Consider the following 27,410-nt stretch of genomic DNA (forward strand, 5'->3'; position numbering starts at 1 on the left):
ACTGGTGTATGTAGGTTTATGAAATGACGAATCTGTAACACCTAGTGTGTACAGCAATAAACACTGTACCACAGTAATAAGTGTTGGGAAAGAGGCAGGGGCAGGGAAAAGAAACCATGGGGATGGGGTTCATATTGGAAAAACGAAAGAAAGGGATTTGAAGGCGACCATAACTCCTGCAGGATTCATTCCTTTACCGATATAAAGTAATTGTTTGGGTAAAATGAGGTTCTGTTGCCTGGTCTGGGCAATAACTACTGTAGCACTGGTTTGTACCTAATGAGAGGGAGAAGGGGAGAGAGCGAGGTAAAGGGAAGGAGGGTAAGTGACACAAGATAGGAAAAAGGGAAAGGGGGCAGGAGGGAAGAGATAAGGTGTGGTGGGGTAGGCACTGAGGGGAGGTGTAATGGGGATCGATAAAGAGGTGAGGGTTGGGATAGAGATTGGGTAAAGTAAGGTAAAAATAGGGGTGTGGGAACTGTGGAATAGGGATGTACAGTGGTGGGAGAGAAGTAAACAAGGTTAGACAAGGGGTGGATATGAGTGGGGCAGGGATTATAAGGGTGGGCCAGGGGTAGGCTGTGAGTGATAAATAACACACTGTGAACTCTACTGCTGATGACCAAAGTAGCAATACATTTAAACAAGAAGCACAAATCAGATAGAGAAAACTAATCTGAATGCAAAATATATATATTATTTATTGAACGGAAGAAGCAAACAAATGTATGTTAGTACAATAGCAGTAGTTCGGAAGTAATAAACTGAAAAGGCGTCATACAAACTCCATGAAATATGCTCATTGTATGTCACATTCCCCCCCCCCCCCAAACCCCTTCCAAAATATATTTGACAATGGTACAGATGCACAAGTACCTGTGGATTAAATACAAGATGTCTCATTTTGGTGGAGATATCACTACCTCACTAAATCAACATGAAATCAACAACATTCAAGATGAGCTAAAGCAATAGGTGTACCAATGGGGCGGGGATATGTAGGGGATGGGGATAAGGGCAGATGGCACTGTTTAATATGTCTTTCCTACTTATATGTTTAGGTGTAGTTTGTTGATACTGCCCCCTTAATTGTCCACCCCCCCTCCCACACCCTTCAAATTTATCAAATTTATCCTTAAAACCCCATCCCCACAAGAACTTATGGTGACACTTATACCTTTAATTAGCAGAAAACATGACCTTTTCTGTTGAGCTAACAAAAGGATATTTGGCTTGCCAAGGCAAGAAGATATTAAAAAAGTTTTTACAGGACGCTTTGTAGTGATGTTTCTTTGTTCCTTCCAATGTACTCACAAATCATAATTTTAGTGGAATGTGTGAGTGCATTTTTATCTAAAAAGGGTCAATCCCATTTAGGTGGTAAGATGTGGGAAAATGGGTGTAACACGGTTCTTCTCCCTCAAATCTAACTTACTGCACCACTGGCGCTGGCCAGAACATGAGCAACAAAGACACCGATCAAGGATATGATAGATCCAGGTAACAATATTTCACCAATTAAGAGTAATGTCTTATTTCTCACTTATTTTGTTGGTGGAAAAATTATGTAAATTTCGGCGAGAAATCTCAGCTTAAATTAAAACAGATTTGACAAGTCCTGCTAATCACTGTTTGAGGAAGAATCATCGAATCAAATTGGCAGGCAACTGACAAAGTTGACTCGCCTGCATTTTAACGATCAATATTACTGGCAACACCTCCCAATCCACCCCACCCTCTGTGATCTATGGCCCCCAGAGAGCCCACCTCATCATATCACTTGCCAAAAATCGTAATTCCTCCTTTTAAACACTCAGTCATCAGTTGAATGAGCTACAAAGAACAAAATTGAAAAGTCAGATTCTGTGCTGAAGTTAGACAATCCAGTAAAACTAGTAGTGAATAAGTAAGTACACGAAACTCTACCCCTCCCTGCCCCCCACACCTCAACCCCCCACCCCTCAAAAAAACCCACTTCCAAATAGAAGAGATTATATACAATGGATATATAAACTATATGACAAATGGTGGCAAACAATATTTCTAAATTTAAACTTATTTAAACAAGTCCATTTGTGATTGCCCATAGCTTGGTGTGTAACACATGAACCTTGATTGATGTTACAATGACATAACATAATCACTGAATGCCCCCCCAAAAAATTTTCCTCAAAATGAACAAGCTTTCAAGATGAATCCCCCCCCACTACCCACCCTCCTCCTTCCAGAAGCCAAAAAAAGCATTTCAAGTATTACCACACAACAAACACAAAGCTAACCAGCTCATATGAAGAAGGCAGTGTTACTTTGTACACCAAAAAAAATTGAATTTTTAGGAAACAATTATGAAAACAAAGGAATGACTCAGTATTTTTATCATCTTTTATGGTCTCCTTGAACACACATAAGTCAAAATGAAATAATGTCCAATCTCCTAGTCCTGGTTGTAGTAATGTTTAATGCCCATAAAAAGTACAAAAGCCAAAGAAAGGAATGGAATTCAACATCCGTTGGTCCGCAACCTGTTGTCAATTCTTCCTTTTAATAAAAAAAAAAACGGTTTACAATTTACCTACACTTTAAAGGCAAACCTAAACCTAAGCTTCCACCACAACACTATAACCATGAACCTCTTGACATGTGTCTGTTTGTTAGTAAGTGAGACTCACACCTTCTATCTTAAATCAAAGACAAAACATTAGAACTGTCATATAAAGTGATCAAATTATTATGTTATTTACCCTTTCTTTGAACAATTTGAAAAACACAATTTTGAAGATTATCCTAAGCCCAATATCAGGAAAAGAACCAATCTTTTGTATTCATATTTGAATATTTTTAACAAGTTAAAAAGAAAAGAGTGCAACCACCTACCCCTTCCCCCCCCCCTTACTTTTTTTTTTTATACCATTACCCTTCAGTAAGTACCCTTTTGACATCTGTAATATTAATCTAGGTTAGAGAATTTAAAGGATTTCTGGAGGCTGCAATTTGTTGCTTAGCGACACTGCTGGAAATTGTCTGCATTTTTAGGCGATAGGAGTTTCTATCATCAATATATAGATTTTTTAATTTTTGTGATATTCTCTAAATGCATCTGGCAACAGCAGCAGAGTAAATTACGTCATTTGGGCATTTCAGATGAAAAATGTCTCTGTTTTTCTTTATAATTTTTCAATCATCTATCCACAGGGGAAAAGAATATTTCTACAAAAATTGATGCATTTTCATAAAATATTGAGAATATTACAGAAGCTATTGAAAGCTAAGCAAACATGCATTGTTGGATCAGGTTTTAATGATAAATCAACATGAAGATTTTAATAGGCTATTAAGCAAAGCTTGTGAGGAACATTTGCCCAGATGACATCACACACCCCCTACTGTGATCCAACTTCCTGGAGTGAGTTGAAGGTTTGGCCAGTCAAATAGGTTCCATTCCATAACCATATCTTGATTAAGAGATATATGATATTGCGATGGGCTTTCAAATAGCAGTGTGCAACATTTTTCTTTTCGATACCAGTCTTTACTTTGCTTGCCACCAGAATATCCCATTAGTACCACAGAAATAAAAAATAAAAAATGGTTCTCAAATATTTTTTGGGAATGGAAATTTTTATCTAAACTAGTTAAATTAAGTCCAGGTCAAAACTTTTGGTGTGATATGTTAAAGAGGAACATAATCTAAGCATTCTTTGTCAGTGTGCAACTATGACATCACACCTGTTTGCTTCAAGTTCACTTTTGGCAGAATATCAGGTAACTTCAACTGTCAATATCTCAAAAACGGTACATAGGAATTGAATGCAAATTTCACCAGAATGCTTAACACATTATGTTGCTCTTTAACATATCAAAACAAAAATTTTGACCTGGAATATTCTTTTAAGTGGTTAAAAATAGAAACATTTCTTGGAATGATTATCAACAAAACCTTATGTTGATCCCAATATCCTGTTTAATTCTGGTCACTAAACTCTTTGTTCCTAAATAGTTTACATTCAAATTACGTCAACATCAAGCAGAGAGAAACAACTGTTAACAAACTGCTGAGTAAGCCTCTTAAGAAGATCCTGTTTGGATTGAAAAAACATCAAGCCCTTCGACTTTTATATTTTGGATTACTGCCATGACACAAGTATGAATGCCAGCATATAGTTGCTATTTGCTATTTACTTCCAATTACGATTTTTGATTTATTTTTTTACTACAAGAAACAACTTCTGCAAACAGGGAAGTAAGTTTACACAGTTAAGACTTCTACTACGTGAATATAACACGTAACAGGAAATATGAACTATTGTGTAGGAGATAAATTTGTTGTTACAACCTGTTCCTGTGTTAACTTCCAGTTATGGACAAAATCAAGTAACAATTTTATTGAATGCTATTTGTCTTTTGTTGCTTTCTGGTAAGGGCATATCTGCAGACAAAAAACAAGTTGTAAATGATATGAATGACCAACAGACAGACAGACATTTTCATGATTGACACAATTCTTACAAGAGCTGGCAGAATGATAGGTTTACATTATTTCTAGAAACTGAAGTCTGGCAATATTTTGCTGATGATATCAGTCGATTAATGAATGATAAACAAGAACAAAACAATTTTGTCAAAGAGATAAACATGTAATCAAAGAAAGTACTAATCAATACAGGAGTAAGAGGCAGACGTCTGGATGGCAGAACATAGCCATATCCTTCAAAATCTTTGCTATAAATTATTTGGAACGTCACCATATCCCCTCAGACATAATGACATCTCTTCAGAATGTTGTTATATCATGTGACCCTTTTGGCTTTCCATAGATAAAAAGTCCAAGGAGAATGTAACATTGTAGATAATTAAACCTACTCGACTGTATGATCTAAGCAATGAACAGATCAAATTAACGGCAGCAATGATTATAATTAGGATGGTTGCTCCACTAACCGTAAAACCGCATGACGGTTACCTTAACTATAGAAGAAAACAAAACGTATTAGTTCAAAGGTATCTTCTTAACACCATAGATCTGTGGTACAGTAAGGTTACCAATCCCATTCTTACTGATTTTTCACCAAAACAAAATATGGTTTGATCATATGTAACTTGTACACAAACTCCCCATTTTAATGAGGGTCATTGAGGGTCAAATCATTTTAATATTGCAGGGATAATTACAAAATTATGCTCAAGCCTAGGAGTAATATTTAGGCTCAAGTTCCCAACAGCCTGCACTCACTGCTTTTCTAGAAGAAGATAACCTGATATCCAAAATATCTCTAGAAATACCCCCTGATGATTCAGTCTGGAAATCTATGATACTGAAATCCAGCAACATCTCAACTAACGTCTTCTGAATCACAGCAAAATGGCAACATCCAACAATTTTCAAATATTGATCTTGTTTTGGCATCTGTTATGTCAAGTACTATTTAAGTGGCATTTTTTCTGAACTGCCATTTTCTTTATTTGCCAATATTTTTATTTTATTTTTTTCTTTGAATTCTTATTTTTATAATTACATGTAAATGAACAACGCAAACTGACTGTTACCCCTAAGGTCACTGGTTCCAATTCTGTTTTTAGCCCAAAATTCCCTTCCTCTATTTATATTTATTATTATTTTTATAAATTGTCTTTATTCCTCTCCCCCCATCCCCCCACCCCCCTCACCACCTTTCCCTCACTTGGTTCAATAATGCTATCATGTATATCAATATTTTGCTTCTTAGATATTTTAATATTTAGAAGTACTAAGTAAAGTGATATGGGTGGATCTCTCAAATTCCATACATCAAGGTGTTATTCCTACAGGGTGCTAGTTAAACACCAATGACTACCCTTAACCCTGCCTGCATAACCTCATTCTAGAATTGAAAACATACTCTTGAATACCACCGACAGCTCCAATGAGAGGCTAAACTCATAACGACAACCCTTTTTATGAGAGTAATTTCGGCATTTTCCTGTTTTCCTTGTTTAATGGACCTTCCAAGTAGGTAGATTTAAGTCACCCGAGTTCTCATTTATTCGATGGTTTAGGGTCCCTCTTACTACCCTTAGGGCTCTTGGAATGTTCCTTCTTCGGTCCTGGTGGGCTGCTTCCTTTTTCTGCTGTTAAAAAAGGTTATACACCATGGAAAAGTATTAGTTATACTCTTGTTTCTTTATTCATGTATTAGATGCAATAGCATATCATCACAAACTTTCTTCAAAAAAATTATATATCAAAATGCACTTTCGTGAACATCCATTGAAACAATAGGCTATATACTCTATCTATTTCACTTATTGATCAATGTAAAGGATAATCATAAATAAGACCTAGATTTTCTCGAGGCCAAAGTTGACAATCGAAATTTCAATGTAACGGTGATTGTCCCTATCTATTCATATACATTCAAATCAAAAGGGTTTTGCATTTATTTCAACACTTTTCATTACCAAAATAAAAAAAATCACATATGTTATTTTCTTTGTTTGAAAAAGTACCAGTTTAATTTAAAGTGTATATAAATATATATATATTGTTTTATGGACTTAATGCATGAAAATCTCACCCAAAAGTTTATGTAAAGATAAAATATCTTACAAAGGAACATATATATATATGTTTATAGAAAGAGAACTCAAGAAATCATTGACATTGATCACTCATGACATCACTTCTCATAAAATAATCAAAAGCAACTGCAGGGAACATTTGGTTGATTCCTTTCCCTAGCATATCTCAAAGAGCCTGAAATGGTCACAGCAAAAATATCCTTTTGTGAGGGTAGCTGCTTTGGACAATAAATTTTGCACGTTCTTTGACAATCTTTAGCCATGATGCATGTTTCATTTTCTGTCAATTCATAAGGAAACGTTGGGGGGTAGGGATGGGGGAGGTGTGGGGTGGGGTGAATCAACAGTATTTTTAAGGTCACAGTCTGTTACATTACAATATACTGTGATGTGGTGACGCTCTTCCTACCTTCATCATCAGAGCTCCGATGGGAGGCAGCACTCTTGCGATAAAGAGAAGATGATGGCATGTCATCTGAGCTGGGAACATCCTCATCAAAGGAACCTGGAAGAATCAGATCAGGAGCAGACATGTGTTAAACCATGGGTTCCAATTAATTTTCAAACCACAGGGAGATTGCCGACAGCAAAGAGGATAGTGGTGGAGGAGTCATTAGCTGGGAACATCCTCATCAAAGGAGCCTAGCTAGTAAATCATCTTAGCTTAATAGCCAGAAAGTTGATGCATGTAAATAAGCAATCTTCAAAATGGAGTGTGTGGATGGGGTGAGTGGGATGGGGAGGGGGGGGGGAGGGTGGATATCTTCAGTGTGTTTGAGTGTGCAGAACTAGTGCTGCTACATAAAGATACTGTGTTTTTCATGTAACATTTGATTCATTAGTGATCAAACTGGAAGATATACTCACTGTCCAGTCGATCTGGTGTATCCTGAGATCTTCTTGATCCTCTGAAAGAGAATAACACATCAAAGTCATCGGAAATACGTTCAATGTTAGTCATGTGATGTATCATGTGACCATAAGAGTTTTATGTGACAAAATATGAATAGCCAGCAAAGAGAAGGCAATAACAAGATGAACTCCTCAAAAACTATTATTTGCAAACACAAGGTTGGCAATTTATTTCCAGCTTTCTACATTTCTTGCGTGTGCTATTCGGCATCAAGTCACAGGGAATATGAGGCGGGGAGAGGGAGCTTGTCTTAAAGAAACATATTCCCCCCTCCCCTAAAGAACTAGCAATACAAATTATTTCATTTTCTACCACCCTTTCATCTCCTAGGATGGACATAGCTTGAACAGGTGTATGGACTTTGACTGGTTTCACCACTTAAGTCTCTAGACTTAAGTTATAAAAAACTAAAGGTTCCAGTCATTTTGTGAACATATAGAGTGTCTACGCAAACGTTATGTACTCTTAGACTAGATCCTGGATTTGCTTCTGAAAATGCAAGGTTTGCAAGGTGAGGTACCTCAACCAATAGCAGACATACAAACCTGTATTCTGGACTGAAGTTTGAAATGGACAAGGTCGCCAAGGTCATGTTGAGATCACTCTCCACGGATGTATCGAGGAACGATGACTCTTGTAAAGAGGACTGGGCAAGGCTCTCGTCTGGATCTGTTGCAAGAATATAAAAAAGTGAGATAAAAATATACAAAATACAGGGATGTGCCCAGGATTTCCTGAGTGCCGGGTATACTGATCGCCGTCCTGGGGGAGGGTCTAAGGGGGGAGGTGTCCCCCTCCCCTTTGAGAAATTTTTCGATTTTTGAAGGTGCTCAGATGCCAAATGCTGGCACTTGTGCAATCCTCCATAGAACAGAGGATTTAGTGCAGCAAACCATTAAAATTTAGACATATATATATATGTTCTGCTCCCCATAAATAATTTAGAGTATATTTGAAGTCAACACTGGGTAGGTGGGAATGGGAAGCAATCTCTCGTTACAAAAGTTTTTTGTCACTAACAAGATAGCAACGATAAACAAGACCTTGTACGAGGCATAAAACATACTGACATTCAAATTCAGTAGGGGGAAGTGAAAGGCTTATGGATGAGGGAGGGAGGGGGGTGTGTTTGTGGAGGGCGTTGTGGTCAAGTGGTTAAGGCAGTGGACTTGTGATCTAAGGATTACAGGTTCGAGCCCTGGCCAGATCATTGCGTTGTGTCCTTGGGCAAGGCGCTTTATCTCCATTGCCTCTCTTCACCCAGGTGTATAAATGGGGACCTGCGAGGTAACTTGTAAATATAGTTGCGTGCGCCGGTTTGTGGCTGCACCCTATGGGAAGTCCCCCGGGGGACACGTGGTTGTGGTGCACTGTTGTGCCCCAGGAGAGATTGATTGAATTGTGCACACTTTGGTGTGTGGGTGTGACAAGTTACCAATGACCAGGGGTTAAGTTGTAAAGTCGTGTGAGGAGGCATTAGCCTCATACAAGACTGTAAAACCTCCAACTTTAACTTTAACTTTTGTCGTCGTTGATTAAAAATACCCGGTTATATCTTTCCAAGTATTACCATCCACTGCTGTATGTACTAGACCTAACTGAAAAGCTGATTCTCTCAATTCTAATAGCTTTAACAGACCTGTATCCCCGGCAGCCACAGGATCTTCTTCCTCTGCGTTAGAGTTGTTGGTAGGTTTTTCTGAAGTCGTGACCGAGTTTCCGTCTTCCGAGGACAGCTGAAGGGATATACTTGGTACCACCGGTCTATGCTTTGTCTTCCAAGGTAATGGGAATGCTGTTAATTAAAATAAATATTGAAAATATTATATTTCTATATCTTGACTTGAGGATATTCTCGCTCAGTGAACCAAGGCACTTAGTGTCGTAATATTTACACCTCTTTCTGCTATCCTACCCAAGCAACAATGAGAGTGTGATAAGGCTTCAAGAAGCATACACCACCATCAAACAAGACCAAAAGCAGAATACTTTCTGTAAACCAATAATCCAGGTCTTGCTAAATATGTGCAAAAAAATTGCACTTATTAAAAGAAAGAAAAAAAATGTTAAAGTACTGTTAGACTGTTAAGTTTTGCTGAGTCTTGAAAACAAACACTGCATTCTGCTCTTAACAAAATGACTTTAAACAAGTCTAAACCAAAATCTGGTCATCAAACACTAAAGGATTTCATGAACTCTATATTCTATGTGAAGAGCATTACAGAACTCTATATTCTATGTGTAGAGCATTACATGCATAATCACAACCTAGGTATCATGTAATAAAAGATATATAATTCCTGTGAATCAATATCTTTCTGAGAACTTTAAATTGTACTTCCTTTTAATGGAAATAAAACATGGTGGCAGAGATTTCGATCAAATGTTTTGTGAATTCTGAGATGAGAAGTTGGGATTGTATGAAGTTGCCATTATTTTGATACACAGTGAATCATTGCACAAGAATGGAACAAAACAAAAAAATGTTTAAAAAGGGTACAGTTTTGCAATTCCAACATTAAACTAGTTAAACAATGCTGCAGAATTTCAATGCTATTGTAAGTTGTTTACTCTGTGTTATCAAAAATATACTTTTGTAACTAGCCCACCAACAGATGAACAGACAAGCCTCCAACTGAAAGTGGGGAAATGACAAAACTAAAGCAAAACAAACTTAGAAATCTTGACACTTACACAAGGGCTCGATTTAACCGAAGGTTCCCTACTACTTGCCTGATAAATCATGTGTAACCGAGGCAATGAATATTGTGCCCCTATAATCAAAAATTCCCTACGTGTCCTCCTAACTATATGGATCAAGGTTCCAAAATTGAAAAAAAACTGCAACAATGTCAGGGCCAAAAGACAGCAACAGGAAATGCCAAGATCTAGATGTACCATTCTACACAGGATCTTGTGATTCTTGTTGATCCTGTTTTCTGTCATATCTGAACATTATTGTTCTCTCCCAGAAAAAGATGATATCATTTTGGTGCCATTTACAAATTTTTGAAAATTGCCTTGGTGCCCTTATAAAAGCTGAAAACTTGTTTGTGGTGTTCTGATATTCATTGAGAATCCCAAGCAAGTTCTAACTTGCCCCCACCCCCCCCCAAAGTAGCCTTGCCCGCTCTCGATCCTTTAATCCAAACCCCGAGTAGGTATGAAGCTTACGTAGATTGCTATCGGCGGTGCCGACCGCTCCACTGGAAGAAGATGGCGATGACGATGCCGCAGCAGCGGTCTGTGAGACGCAGTCACCGGAGGCACTGCCCCCGTGATCGGACATGTGGACGGACAATCTCTTGAGTACTGACTCCGTCTGGCTCAACGACTTGCTCCCTCGACTCTCTCTGTCTCTCTCTTTGTCTCGCTTCTCCTTCTTGGATCCACCTTGACGGCAATCAAAATAATTTTTTTTAAATTATATGGTTTTTTAAAATAAATATTCATACAAATTAATTTTGGGACGTTAATGAATGAAATCCTGTTCTGCACAATAATTTTCCAGTCCTTTTTATGACTTATCTAAGCATGTATGTAATGGCCAACCACTCTTGACACCTCTTACATGCATCTTGAGTCATCTCGAAAGAAAATGCGGTGTGATAGTAGTTTTGTATTTTCTACAAAGGAGCTCAGAAGGTGCGACAGCATTCCTTCAAGCTGGTTAATAAATTTCTGATCTCTTTCTTTTCTTCTATTTAGCTGTTCAGCGTTCTTACCAAACCCCCCCCCCCCTGCCCCCGGAACTATCGCCCCTGGAACTATCAGCCCCTTCCCATCCTCTTCTCGATCACTCTAAAGGTAGCCTACCTCTTATTTTACTCGATGGTGGTGTAGGGAAGCAGGGCAACAGATAATATTGTATTCCTTCCTATTTGTGGAGCAATTATTTGTTCTTACCACATCTCTCCTCCATCCACAACTACAACCTAGCCCCCTTATGCCTCTTCCTTTCTATCACTTAAAAGGTCTTTCTCTTCCACTTCTAAGAGAATGTGGTCTAGTGACACAGTAAAAAGATCAGATTGCATTCCTTTCTTCTGTTCAACAATCCTTACATCTTACCACTTCCCCTTCCCCATCCACAACTGCCATCCGCCCCCCCCTTTTCATCTTATCACTTGACATGTCTTTTACCTCTACTTTGAATTGAGGATGGTCTAGGGAAGCAGCTCAAGACATCATAATGCATTCCTTTCTTCTTTTCAACAATCCTTGACTCTTACCACTGCCCATTCCCCATCCACAACTGCCCTTCCCCCTCCCCTCCCCCTTTCCTACAACCTTCTATTGTATCACTTGAAATGTCTTTTACCTCTACTTTTTATTCAGGGTGGTCTAGGGAAGCAGGTTAAGACATCACAATTCCATTCCTTTCTTCTGTTCAACAATCCTTACCTCTTACCACTCCCCATCCACAACTGCCGTACCCTATCCCCTCCCCCTCCCATACCCCCTTCCATCATATAAATTGACATGTCTTTTACCTCTACTTTTACCAGGGGGTGGTCTGGGGAAGCAGCTCAAGACGTCAGATGCCATTCCCTTATCCTGGAGATCCAACAGTTGCAGTAACATGACCTCCTCCTCCTTCAGTCCGTGGTGTCCAGCGGTCCCTGAACCGGAGGAGGATGGGTCCCGACTAGGAGAGGGGGACATGTCATCCGACGGTCCCAGATGGCTCATATCTCCTGAATGTCGGTAACAGACCTCTGATTTCCTATTTGTATCTCCACTGCTCTATGATGCCCCTTGTTCTATGTTATTTTCGAGGGACCTAACGGGAAAAAAGAAACTTCTGATCCAGAAACTGGTCGTTTCAAATGTCACCAATGCAAAGGAACAAGTGTTACAATTATTGCGATTTCTTCACATCCACTTCATAAATATCACAATTTTCATTAAATTCCCTGTCCCATCAAGACTACAAGGACTCAGAAAAACATAGCTATTACCTTTCTTAACTGAGAATGTCCATGTTGACACCTCCTTAAAGATCGGACTGATTAGTGGGATTGTTATGCAGAGCTTCAAACGATTTATCTCCTTCACAAGGAGATGTAAGTACATTACAGCTTAAAACTTTGATTAGGAGAAAGGACCACCGAAAGTAAACAAAATTTATACTTAACCAATTACCTGAATATGTAATAGCACCACAATTTGCTTTAATATGAAACATGCTTGTGCCCATATGGCACTTAACTTGATTCCCCTCCAGTTGGGACAAGTTTTTTCTACACTATACTATACCGTTTCAAAGCAATTGTTTGGACAGTATGGGTGAGTATCAATATCACGATTCTATCAGATAAAGGTTAGGAACTCTTTGTACTGTTAGTAATAGTGCTTTGAAAAACCATACAGGAGGACAGTTCAGAGTGGAAATAGCATTAGGAAATTGTCCCAAATGACTGTGATTCCAAACTGTGACATGAATATGCATAGTTTCAATCAGGCTTTGTAGTACCAGCAAGAAAGCGTGAGCAGGAGTACAGGAAGAATTCCCTTTGTTATGAGTACGAATATGAGTACAAGGCTGTAAGCATGAGAGTACTCAAGACATCGCACTAATATCGACACTTGGCTCCAAAATGCCTAGACTACGAGTAAAAATCCATCGGGGGAGGCATGAGTACAGGCAAGGTGCGAGTACCAATTCCCAGGGTGAAAACTGACCACTTCTCGCTACAAGTCTCGTTTGAATATTGAAATGGATTACTTCCCGAATGTTTTTACTGCTATTTTTTATGGAAGAAAATTTAAAAATTAAAAAAATTAAAAAAAAATTTATGGAGACGTTTTCAAGCATGTTTTAGGACTCACATGGATTCTTCGTCGATGTCATTCTCTCCACTGATGGGGACCTCCTCCAAGTGTCCTCCTTTTTGTCCTCCATCTTCATCTTCTGAGCATGAGGAGGAGGAGGAAGAGGAAGAGCTGGAGGAGTCCTCACTCTGAAAGATTTAATCCCATCAGCAAATGAATTCGTGATGATGAAAACAATTACTAGACTAGTTAAAGGTCGTCGGTATCAGCCCTAAGATATCCTAGACAAATTGGTCTTCTATGTGAAACACGAAATCTTACAATGTCACGTAGTAGGACCATAAGTTAAATGGAATAACCCTATTTTTACAGTGATTTTTTAATTACATAAAACAATTATACCAGCAAGATTTCATTCACAACCTCTTTCAGTTGATCAAACTCACACAAGAGAAGTGTTTTCAAACAAAATTTTCTTATGTTTGACCAAAATAATAAGCAGAAAACCTTTTAAAAAAAATTTATAAACATCTTCTGAAGTTCTATAAAGCTGATTTGGTAGAGCACATATCTTGTTTTCCTGAAGTCACTGATCCAAATAATATTCAAGCCCCTATTTCTTTACCCTTCTGCAAATTTGATTTTTAAAAGTGACAGAAAAATATATTTTACATCAAAAAGTCAATATTTCAAAAAATGCCACTTACCTCTTCTTGTCTAGTACTTTTAGCGAAAGAGTCAGATCCTGTCACCATGGCGATAGAGGCATGAACAATTTTGGCTCTTGCATTTTCTTGGTCCTGAGACTGTTGTCCATCTCTGTCTACATCTAAAATTTACATCAAAAACAAAAAATCATACTTTAAGTCAGTTGTTAAACTGAATTCAAATCATAGAATTACTACATCAATCAGACAACATTCTGGAAGATTTTAAACTTCTTAACTAAACATCTTTAAAGATACAACAGTCCCTTTAAGGCTTTGTTACATGAACCTAAAAATTTGACAGTGCTAAAAGGTACTCTTATAAAGGAAAGCAACAAATTTCATTTCCGATTTTTCAAGATTACAATCTCCACAGGATACTAGTGATTTGTGAGATGTCTTCCGGGCTGAAAATAGGAAGAAGAAAGTCTCATGGAAACACCAGCTTTTCTTTTTGTTTTGATTCTCACTTTGATTTGTTGACATACCTGATGATGACCCAGGAGGGAGTTGGTTACGAGACAGTTCAATGGTTAATCTCTGAAAAATGGAGCAAAGAAAAATTCCTTTGAGAAAAACGTTGAGAATGGCACTTGAAACTCTTGACTGTCGACTTCAATATGCAAATGAGGTAGATAAGAAAACAAATATTCACATGTCTTAACTGCAGACTACCATCACAAGATCTTTGTGCTGAATGGTAAGTCACATTGCAATCAGTAGAGCTCTATTAAGACTAAAAATTTTTTTTTTTTTTTAAAGAAGTTAAATCATATTAGAATACTAAACATGTCAAAAATGTTAAAGCTATGACTACTTTTTCATATTTTACACTTTTTTCTCCTGAGGGGGAAGAAAAGGAGTAAGTACTTCAAGTGGTATTTCTAAAATCATCAACAAGTTTGTTAGTAACCCATAAACAGATTCTATTATTCTTCCATCTGGGAAATGCATGACTAAAAACTAAATGTTTCCACTATATAGCAGTCTTGGAACCCCAAGATACATTATTAGCAACCTATCCTAGAATTAAGTCAGTTTTGATTCTTACCTCTTCAAGATCAGTATTTAGACTAATATATTGCCTCTGAGTAGTCTCCAACTGATTGATGTACCACAGCTGATCAGATCTTAAACTCTCCTCCCCTTTAAGATACATTAAAAGCAACCTATCCTAGAATTAAGTCAGTTTTGATTCTTACCTCTTTAAGATCAGTATTCAGACTAATATATTGCCTCTGAGTAGTCTCCAACTGATTGATGTACCACAGTTGATCCCGGCATTTCTGATAGAAAGTTGGTGGACGAACCTGAAATATGGAAGATGACGATAAACATACACTTAATATTTGCCGAGCTGCGTGATACGAGTAACAGTCAATCCATAGCTCTGGCGCAGACGATGGCTCATGTCAGGGGTGGGGTGAGGGTGAGAATGGGCTTGGAGGTGATACAGACGGCGGTAGAATGTATAAGTATTGAAATTTTTGCCAACTTACTCCGAGCCTAAACTTATCCCATGTTTTTATTAAGATCTCAAACCTATCATTTGCTTTTTTTAAGATAAAGATTGACTACTTCTGCAGAGTTCCTGCCCAGTATACCAAGGATATTCTCTATTTAGGGGGCAATTTATACTGGGTTGGGGAGACCCGTTCACTACATCCACCCCACCGCCATCCCCAAACCCCCTTTGCCTAAGTACATAGCCCATCAAACATGTGGCTTAGTCTATATACATCCACATGAACAGACACAATGCAAAATAACGTTTGCCAGATGTTCTAATCTGATTCATCTCTCACAAAACAGAAATCTCAAGAATGAATCGATACATTTCGTGACCTCCATGGTTACGGATCACATCCTCTGTTTTTCAACCTGAAAGTATTATCCAATGTTTTACTATGTATACATGTCAAACAAACACAAGCTGCATTAATCCTCCTAAAAATTGATTATTCTACCAGTAGTAGACAGTTGACCCACAGGTTAGGAACCTGTGCCCTACTAAAAATTCTTTTCTAAACATTCTGCAGTCTGAAACATCTCACCCACCCCCCACCCCTCCACCACCCATCTCCATTCTTACCCAAGATATACTCTTTTCTATTAGTATAACTTCTTTTGATATGCCCAAAAAATTGAGTAACCCTCCTCCAAGAAAATTTAAACCAACAAAATCTTGTCTAAACATCTGCAGTCTGAAACATCTCAACCCCCCCCCCTCCCCACCTTCTCTACATTCTTACCCAAGATAAACTCTTTTCTATTAGTATAACATCTGTTGATATGCCAACCAATTGGAGTAATCTCGTCCAAGAAATTTTAAACCAACAAAATCTTGTCTAAACATCTGCTGTCTAAAGCATCTCAAACCCCCCCCCCCCTTCCCTCTTTCCCTTCTTACCCAAGATATACTCTTTCAAGTAGTATACCTTCTGTTGATATGAACAACAATTTGTGTAATCCCTCCAAGGAAGTGCTAAACCGACAAAATTTCACCACCTCTTTCATCCTTCTTTTCGGAAATTTGATCTCCTTAACTCACTTGGAATTGTAAAATGAGGACGTCGTCTTTCAGGTACCCTTCACTCGCCAGGAAATCCAGTCGGAAGAAACGGTTATAGCCCCAACACTCGCCGACTTCAAAGTCGGAGGCAAACTCTCGGACGATATTGCGGCTGTTATCCAGTGATCCTTGGTGGATCATCTCCACTCTGTACTCGTACCTGCGGATGGAGCAAATCATGATCATCCATTGAACACAACAGAAATAATACATTGTTATATAAATAATATATATAAAATATAATAAATATATAAATATAAATCATAAGTATGTGTTTGGTTAAACCTAAACAGAATGTCTGCTCTATTCAAGGATATTATGAAAATTGGACTGCTTTTGATGAAAAAAAAGAAGAAAAATGGAGATATGAATGCCTTGTTAGAAGACAATAGAAATATTATTGTTTCTTTAACGTACAATTTTACACCACATGAAACATAAAATCACAGTGTAATAATACTACAATAATATGAACTTCCGTGCTTTATTACAAAACAAGGGGGAAATGAGCACTTTATTATAGGACAATTTTTATTTTATTTTGTTTTTTAATCAAAACACATTGGGATTAAGGTAATCCGAGAGAATTATGTAAAGACAATAGAGATATCATTGCTTCATTTAGGACTGCTAGACGGTATCGCAGCACATTCGCATGGTGCCATCAACAGTTTCAGTCTGTACTCTTGGTTATGTCGAAACATATGATATGATATAAGAGTACTCACTCACTCATCAGTCGTTTGATCAAATTGATCAATTCTTAATGAGAAATACTAACGAGTACCTTCCTTTATTGAAATCTAGGGACACTCACCGGTGGGGTCAGTACAGGGAACCCATCTGAACTGATTACCATCACAGGGCTACTTACTTTATGTTTGAAATATTGTATATTGTTTGAATTTGTGAAAAGTAAATCAGAAGAAAGAAAGCTGACCAATACATTATAAATGAATTTTGAGTGAGCTATGACATTAGTGGCTAGAATGGTATTTGCGGCAGCGACAACAGGACTCTAAGACACATGTGCTGCAAACTGAGCTTTACCCCCGTTAGTTGGCAAAGACCACTTTGAACCTATGTTTCAGAAACATCAAATTTTGGGTTGATTTTTTTTATGCAAGGCAGGTTAGATTCACGCAAGTAGAATGAAACTTACTTTGATGTCTCTGGAAAACCGGAAGTTAATTCCAGAAATACTGAAAGGTAATTTCCTCTCACTACACCATTACCGTCCTGAAAGAATATTAAAAAGAGGGTCGACATAATAAAATGGCTATGAAATAGATTACTCAAATATAAAAACCTGTGCCAATGAAAATATGGTTATGGTGCAGATCTTTCATGAGAGCAGAAATAATGTGCATACTCTTTTGAAGAGTGTGATTAGAAAGAAAGCGATGTAATATGGTAATTTGAATGAATCAAATGAGCAGAGAGATATGGTTATCTGAATGAATCTAACGAGACATGGAATATGGTTATTTGAAAGGCTCTAATGAGCAGTGGGATATGGTTATGTGAATGAATGTAACCAGACATGGGATATGGTTACATGAATTAATCAAATCAATAATTGGGATATGGTTATTTGAATTAATCTAACATGCAGTGGAATATGGTTAATTGAATGCATCCAACAGGAATTAGGATATGGTTATTGAATGAATCTAAACAGGATTGGCATGTTTTATTTGAATGAATCCAACCAGAATTGGGACATGGTTATTTGAATGAATCTAACAAGAATTGTGATATGGTCATTTGAATAAATCTAAATGAGAATTGGGATATGGTTATTTGAATTAATGTAACCAGACATGAGATATGGTAATATGAATTAATCAAATCAATAATTGAGATGTGGTTATTTGAATTAATCAAACGAGCAGTGGGATATGGTTATTTGAATGCATCCAACATGAATTAGGATATATTTGAATGAATCTAAAGGGGATTGGGAATGGTTATTGGAATGAATGTAACGAGAATTGGGACATGGTTATTGGAATGAATGTAACGAGAATTGGGACATGGTTATTGGAATGAATGTAACGAGACATGGGATATGGTTATTTGAATCAATAATTGGGATATGGTTATTTGAATGAATCTAACGAGCAGTGGGATATGGTTATTTGAATGCATCCAACGAGAATTAGGATATGGTTATTTGAATGAATCTAAAGAGGATTGGGATATGGTTTGTTTTGAATGAATCCAACGAGAATTGGGACATGGTTATTGGAATGAATGTAACCAGACATGAGATATGGTTATATGATTTCATCAAATCAATAATTGGGATATGGTTATTGGAATGAATGTAACGAGACATGGGATATGGTTATTTGAATGAATCTAAATGAGAATTGGGATATGGTTATTGGAACGAATGTAACGAAAAACGGGATATGGTTATTTGAATGAATGTAGGAAGCAATCCGATATGTTTGTGTAAAGCAAACAATTCCTTTGAGGTAGCAGGGCTCATTGGACTACAAACTCCTACAGCTGCTATTAAAATCAACCTTCAACTCACCGGATAAACTTTCAGCCTCCAAGTCAACCCTGTTACGTGCAATGGAGGACTGTAAACGGCCTCTGCTTTAATCTGCAGGGCACTAAAAGGAAAAAAACATGAAAAGCTATCGATGGTGACCAGTGGAATGCTGCGAGGATCCAGAACAGTCGTTAACCTTACTGCATAGAAAGAACTTCTATTGTGCAAGATTACAGCACTTTATGGAATGCATCCTACTCCACACCATGATGCCATCCCACCTTCCACCCACCAACCAACCCCCCCCCCACCCAACCCTCCCTTACACTCCTTCAGCTGATCAAATTCAGTGATAAACATGCCTGTCTGTGTCAAGGGGTTTAATCTTCAAACTTATCAAGCCACAAATTGACTGACTATATAGAAATAAAATCTTTTTCTTACCTGAAGTTAGTTATAACAAATCTGCTGTTATCATATGCAGGCACCAGTTCACTAAAAAAGAACAAAAAAGCACATATTAACATATCAAGTGCATCTACTCTTTCTCAGATGTTATCGCCTTTATCAGTTCTTAACCCTTCCTTGGGTGTTATGCCCTATATCACAGTCTGTTAACCCTTCCTCTCTGATGATATCCTCTTAGTCGGTTGTTAAACCTCCTCAGATGTAATCCCCTTTATCAGATGTTATCACCTTTATCAGATGTTATCACCTTTATCAGATGTTATCCCCTTTATCAGATGTAATCCCCTTCATCAGATGGGTATCCCCTCTCTCAGCTATTTCTCCCACCTCTAAGAAGTTATCCCCTTCTCAGCTGCTACATCCCTCCTCATCTGCTATACCATTTCTTAATCTCCTAACCGTCTTTTCCAAAGAACACTCCCTCTCCAGCAACTATCCCAAATTTCTCATATGCAATCACCTTCTTTATCTTTGACCATCTCCTTAAACTCTGTCCTCCAAATTTGAATGATGGGAAATTAAAAGTTACGTTTTAAGCGGCTGATACAAAGAGTAAATTATTAACGGCCACCCTATGCTTGATATCCTTTTGAGAAACGACAAAGATTATGTCTGACCTTCAGGTCACATTTTCCAGAATATCATCTTACCTGGTGAAGTCGGCCGGGACGGGAGCGGAGACGACTGATGCCATCGGTTGACGATGAACTCTTGAAAACATCTGCCGGAACTGACCACTCATACTGATCAGATCGCTTTTGGATATCTCGCTGACTTTTGTTTCGACTTCGAGAATTAACTGTTCCAGTAGATCCTTCTGTTGCATCAGCTGATTCTTTTGGCCTTCAAAACCAATCAAGATGAGAAAACAAATTAATATAATTTAAGAAAAGAAAATTTCTTTCTTTGTTATTTATTTTCATTTTTAGCTTTTTATGCACTTGTGAATAACTTGAGTGGTTCATTAATGGGTGGCATAAGGCAAAAAAAAACTGGTTATGATATTTTGTGGATCATTAAAACCCATTGCTATTAGTCCCAGTAGTATTTCTATACCAGTTTCAGTTACCTTAAAACATCTGAATTTCATCCATTAAAGTGGCTGAAATACTAAGTCTAACAAACAGATCAAAAGGTCAGTTTCTCTATTGCAACACAAACACTACTAGTGCTCATTTTTTGTTGTTCGCTTTGACTACAATATAAGAACTTCAATTCTGCCTGAAGTCACCCATTTAAGCTTTCAAGAATAGCACCAAATTCAGCTTAACCAAACCATTTAGAAACATTTAAGAAGGAACAGTCTGCATAGCAGTTACAATAATCCTGCAAAAGGGGTGATAAAGCAAGCAAGATAAAAGCACGAATTAAACAATTATGTGGTCATGTCATGAGACCATAAGGCAATCCAAACACCCAGCTAGATTGCTGTTTATGTGCCTTGAGTGAAGAAGTTTCTGTGTTTGTTTTGCTGTACGAGAAATACCACAAAGTACCTCCACGAATAAAATGAAAAAATTGACAAATATCCCAGCAGTAGAAAAGAGCCATGAGAGTTAAACATTTGGGATAATATGATTCTTGTTTGCTGCCATGTCATGTTATCCAGCCATTTCTTCACTGAAAATATCATTTTTGATCAATAATGTTACTACCTCACTTTTCTGTATGCATTTTTGAAGCATCAAACTTTAGCATCATACCTGCATAAAACCACAACTTACAAACATAAACAGGTAGGGCTCTTGGATAGTATATGATATAGACATACCCATTAAGTATGATATGTAGACATACCCATTAAGTATGATATATAGACATACCCATTAAGGTTAATAATTTACTCTTGAGTTGAGTCTCTAGTCTTCCAATCATCATCTCCACTGCATTCTTAATTTCTCTCACTCTCTCCTCTTTGGCATTGCGAACACTGTCGACATTCTTGTCCTGAAAATGAATACAGTTAACTCTTTGAGGCCAATTCATACTCAAATTATATATATGTATGTATGTATATTAATATATATATATATGTATATGTATATATACATATAAATATATACATATACATATATATATATACATATATGTATATATGACGACTGGTGCTCAGAGATATGACGAACCACACATGGCAAAAAACATCATCATTGCTATATTTGTAACATATATGGTTTTGTTTACATTTATCGCCCCGCAATTTAAATTACAGTACTAATGAACCGGCCTTTAATACCCTCGATTGAAAATTTGCAAAATGTTGCAAGTTTTCTTTTCATGATATAAGTAAACGAGATCAAATTTGAGAACATTGTATGTACATAGTTAGGCTTGAAAATATTTTCCGAAAGAATCAAACAACTTTCAAATAAAAACAAAGGAAAATGAAGGACCTATTTATATCCCTGATACACAGGTTGACCTGTGAATCTTGGCAGTGCTATCATATGGCTATGCCAAAACAATGTTAAAAAACACACAAGTAAAGTAACAGGATGCCAGCATGTGTGTAACCGATACTGCATTGACACGAACCAAAAGGAAACAGATGTCATTCTATCCTGCTATTCTATACAATTCCATCCAACAAGATATTCCTTAGAACTACATTAAAGGAGAAACTCCCACCGAGCAAAACCCTACCAAAAAAACAAACAATATTTGGAAGATACCATCGGTTAAAATGCATGTCAGAGTTTATCATATACACAGAGTGCGATATTTAAGTGCCAAGAAGACTTGGAAGTCATATAGCATTCCCTTCGTTTGTTTTTCTTTTCTTTCCTGTTTGTCACATTTTCATGGTAAACCCACAAGCGCAATACCAGAAATATTATATTTCAAAACTTCAGTACTTTGGCACTATCTGTTTTTTTTTAGCCTACGTATACCAAAGAAAATATACAACAATGAACAAGTTGTATGATTCCTCACCAAATCTAATTTCCTCCCCCCCCCTTTCCCCCAACCCCCACAGAAACCAACTGACAAACATTGTGTTTAGGCTACTGCCTTACAAATAGTCATTTTGGCTAAGCGTTTCTTCCAGCTATATTGTTGAGATCTATTTTTGATTTCATTTATCTATAACATAGTGTTTTGACTCACTATTTCTTGGTCCAGGCTGATGAGTTCTCTCAGTTGTCTTTTCAAGGCTTCCATTTCATCTTTAACTTGAGATGCATGGTGGTTATAGATCTCGTCCAATGGTTTAAAGGTATGTTTCTCATGTTGCTTTTAAAAAGAAAAAAGTTAAATAACATCACCAAATTGTACACAAAAAACAAAGGGTGCAAAGTTTTTTTTTTAGTCAAAAGGCAAACCGACATATCCTTTTTAATCTTCTATAAATCTGGTGAGGTAAGAAAGAAAGTGAAGGCCTAAAGCCAGCTGCACACTGCCCCGACTGAATGTGATTCCTTTGGAAATGGAATAAAGTGGATAGTCGTCTATGTTCCACGTGCTTTAGACTAAGACTGATACAGATTTAGCCAATTTTGCATCAGAATAAAATTCACTCCGTGCAACTCCAACATGTAGAATTTTCCAAGCTGGCACAGCCTGGCAGTGTGTGGCAGTTCCCCAAAACAGCCTAGTTTCAACAATTGCAACCACTAAACAGGGAACAAATTTTGTCACGTGACCTAAACGAGCACCTGATGTTAACATCAAACAGTTGTTGTGTACGGTCAGTCATTCGGTTTACAGTGGTCAGTTTGATGGCTGTGGGTAACGATGTCCATCGGGACGCAAATCCCGATGTTCGAATCAGGCCGTGTTCAGTAGGGACACTGCGTCACATTTAAAATCAGTCAAAGAAACTTTCCAAAATTTTCTTTTCAATTCACTATCTTTAATTTGCAAGTAGACCCTTTACATTTACATTTCAAAATTTGGTTTCATTAGGCACGTAGGGGCATTGGGGCTCCTTTAAGGTACAAATGCACCTTCCATGCCTGGACTCTAAATTGGCTGTATGAATGCTGAAAAATACCCCCCACCCCTCCCCCAATCTCCACAATAAATGGTTTCTCCTGGATGCCATCAGTTTCCATTATAACACTAGTACTGTACAAGTTTAATACTAATACTTACTGTACCACCCCATAGGGCACACTGGTGGCATATACACGTCTTACAAGTCCAACAAAAGACGCTCAACTTCTCGTTATGGATTTCGCATCTACAGATAAAGAGATAGAAAGTAAGACACTGTTTGCTAACCTATTCCGACATAAGTTTCTGCATTGTTGTTAGAAATGTCCTAATTATAATACTTGTTTAAATAACACCCTATGTTTAATAGACACTAATGAATGTTCGTCGATTTCAAATTAATTTGGAGAGCTTTCCCGTCATGCGTAAAGTGGTTGCTTCACAGCAGGAGACCTTTGAATGTCAAGGATTGTTGGTAAAATCCTCCAAAGATGTATCACAATTACTCCATTTCTCAGCCTGTTGAATTTTAAATAATATTTATGAGATAGAGCAATGAAGACAATACAATAAGGAATGGGTAATTTTATTAAATGAACCAACATGAGATGAAAAGTAAAGCCTTGTTAAATACTTACTGATCTTTCTCTGTGGATTCTGATTTGGTTTGCTGTAAAATGTCTAGATGTTGTGTGACCTCACCAGCCCATCGACAATTCACAAGGTCATTCAGTTGTAAGGGTGCTCTAGAATAGCAGAACAAGTAAGGACCAAATTATCAGGTAGACTATGCATAAAAATCAGAAGATGGTGTTTTTCACCTAAAACTTAAAGATTTGTGACACCCAGTATGCACCTTTCATCTTTCACTTTTTCAACCCTCATCCCACATCTCACAGGGCTGATTTTCCTCCCAGTTATTTGGCTTATAAAAGTTCTATCAGTGTTACCGAAGATTTTAGGGGTACTAAAATCAATACAATCTATTGGTGAATAGGCGCCAGTATCACTGGGGGTTACCGACACTTTATCAGAGGTCAAAATGTGAAAACTGTCGGGTTATATCGCTAACACATTGCGTCCATCACAAAAACATTGCGCCCATTGGGTGTTGTCAACCTTGACGAACTACTACTGTAATAAATTTTTCTACATCTGAGATCAATTAAATTCATTTATAACTGGAGAACATTTGAATATTCTTCTTTCACATGATGCCACCTCACTATATATCTCTGAATTGTTAACAGTTCTCTGCAAAATTAAACTTACAGCAAACAAAAAGTTAACCAAGACAATTAACCTTTACTTTGAGATAAAACTTACGTGCAATGTGGGCACACTGGTCTCTGCTCTGTTAGCCATCTCTGAAAGAACACACAAACAAATTACAGTAGCTATTCATTCAAGGAAGGAACATAAACTAAAGTGATGAATGTGAGTGCATTTTCCCTGAAATGTATGTAAAAGTTTGAAAACTTGTGGCGCTTTAGAAACAAAAATCTCATCTGTCCACCATCCTCCCTCCTTTCCTCCTGAACATTTAGTACTAAAACAGTAAGAAACAACATCTGTGGGCATTTGTTAGGGGCAATAAAACTGAATGGTATCTCAGTATAATTGATGTGTCACTCTGTTTCAAATAAACCTGATAGTTATTATTGAACCTTAATTATATACAAAATATTGAAAAATCCCAACTAGCCACTTTACATGCTCTGGAAAGTCTTTTCTGAATACATGCTATGAAACCAAAACCAGAACATGATTAAGTTCTGTTTCACTTGTAGAGGACTTCACTTTTATAAATCGGAAGTGTGCCCCCATTTTCAGATGACTATTTTCGCGCGATAATAACTTCATCAATGTCATGACTTATGCTGAGTCAGAAGACATTGGTTTCGATAAAACAATGGATAGTTTTGTTCTTACGAACGATAAGCGAAATCTTTCTCACAGTGAAAGAACATATAGCTAACTTACAATTGCGATACTTGGATTCGGCATTCAACGACTCGACAACGATATTATATATTTTACGACCATTTTTCACTTGAAAGGAAAACCTTTATTGTTTTCCCTATTTTTATTAATATCAAATAGGATATGAGTTGCCCCTGCTTCCGGGCGAATAATATTGTTTTTAAAGATGAGGATTATTTCGAGATTGGGATTTGTGTTTTCAGTTTTCATTGGAGCCTGTCTGTAGTGTTCATACTCATGAACCCTCATAAGGATTAATGAAAGGAAACGTTGAGACAGCGACATAGCGCAAAAAGGACTATAGTGTTTGAGTCGAGTGACGTACTTTTACATTTCATTACATAATTACCACCTAATAACCCTAGCGTCCAAACAATCACGTCTCTTTCACACACATAAAAAAGTTAAACAATTTATAATTATTCTTACCCGTATGCAAGCATAACAGCACAATTTGCTACAACGTGGGCACAGTCGAGCATTCTGAACCTTTTCCATGCAGATGAAACATCTGAAGACCTGAGCCAAACTCTAGTAACAAAATATGAAAGGAAAAATATACATTATGCCTCAACATTTCTTATGTCATCATTGATTTCTCTGTGACATTCAAAAATAAGCAAATTTATAGGAATGTTGCAAGCAGTCACTTCTCTTGCCTGTGTGCACTTGTGCAGCAGCCATAATCATAGATAAAACTTGAATATCCATATAACTACTACTACTAGTACTAAGTACTACTACTACTAGGTTTAACTTGAATACAACAACAACGAAGGCTTAAGCCTAGCCTAACGAAATCTATTTGAACGTTCGTTGTATCCTACCGAGACAGAAGCATCGTTGCTAAAATTCGGATTCATCGTTCATCGTCTGGATTCAACTTTCAAGAAAAAAGAATTTCGCGATCAAAATCAAGTCTTCTGACTTCCCAATGTTTGTGTCTACTCCTTGCCTAACTTTATTCAGCCCTGCAAAAAGGGAAGATAAACCAACATCTAATTCGCAGCACTACAGTACAGTTACGCTAATGCTTTATCCTCAAAAGTTCCCCAGCTGGGAATCCGTGATGATTCATATTGCAGACGGCTATATAAAATGTCAACACAGGCACCGCAATAAACATGAACGAAAAAGAGAACTTTGGGACACATCAGATATAGCCAAAACTTTCAGAAGCAGCAGGCCTTTGGGTTTACGTTCTACGGTACTTAGGATAGTTTCTTCTTCCATTCGAGAGTGCTTCACAGATATTTCTAAAGACTCCGTCCCCTGAAGTTGGGGCCGCTTCACCCTGTACCCTAGGGTACCGAAATTTCACGCGCGCACTAATTCTAAAGACTCCGTCTCCTGGAGTTGGGGCCGCTTCACCCGGTACCCTAGGGTACTGGACTGGGTGAAGCGGATAAGAATCATCAGCTGGACTCAGGCCAATGGCGGACGCCACGCCGAAGCGATGATACGCATTACACTAAACATTGTATTACAATCGGCCCAAGGGATTCATAACGGTCCGCCTCCCTCCATTCACAGCGATCCCCAGGCTCCCCCGCTCCGTACGTGACACCCCTGCACCCCGTCCGTCATATGTGTACCGAAACTTCATAAGTTACAGACGCAAGTAGTGTGCCCTATTTAAATTGTTTGGGAATTATACAATTTTTGACCGACTTAAATTGTAACTGGAACGTCAGAAGAAAATCAAATTTTCCGTAGGCTATTTTCAAAACTCATGCATGCAGGCGCGGATCCAGCAACAAATACAAAGGAAAAATAGTTATTAGAACAACCATGTTCGAGTTCTCTTCACATTTGGAGTGAAATTGGATACGCGTATGCATGATATGGATATTTATCTTCTCGTTTGGGCTAAGACTTTTGACCGTACGTACTATATGTGCTTTCCACATATGCGTAGGAGGCGGGGGGGGGGCAGGGGGAAGACTGCCCCCAAATTTCCAGAGGACAAAATATATATATATATATATATGCAGT

General features: G+C 37.7%; 1 protein-coding gene across 1 annotated transcript; it reads right to left on the bottom strand.

Annotated features, from left to right (window-relative positions):
* Window positions 1-681: 681 nt before the first annotated feature.
* Window positions 682-26,699, bottom strand: LOC139981337 (E3 ubiquitin-protein ligase TRIM37-like). Its single transcript, XM_071993675.1, is given in 23 exon segments — window positions 682-6,105; window positions 6,965-7,060; window positions 7,423-7,463; window positions 8,014-8,137; window positions 9,108-9,263; window positions 10,643-10,861; window positions 11,962-12,251; window positions 13,301-13,431; window positions 13,951-14,072; window positions 14,439-14,490; window positions 15,153-15,260; window positions 16,502-16,682; window positions 17,685-17,761; window positions 19,068-19,149; window positions 19,473-19,523; window positions 20,147-20,339; window positions 21,320-21,443; window positions 22,605-22,730; window positions 23,592-23,679; window positions 24,071-24,178; window positions 24,759-24,799; window positions 25,845-25,946; window positions 26,243-26,699. Coding segments are annotated over 23 exon segments (2,640 nt in total). The 5' UTR covers window positions 26,279-26,699; the 3' UTR covers window positions 682-6,013.
* Between the last annotated feature and the right edge of the window lie 711 nt (window positions 26,700-27,410).

This window comes from Apostichopus japonicus, chromosome 15 (assembly GCF_037975245.1).
Source record: "Apostichopus japonicus isolate 1M-3 chromosome 15, ASM3797524v1, whole genome shotgun sequence".
Classification (NCBI taxonomy): domain Eukaryota; kingdom Metazoa; phylum Echinodermata; class Holothuroidea; order Aspidochirotida; family Stichopodidae; genus Apostichopus; species Apostichopus japonicus.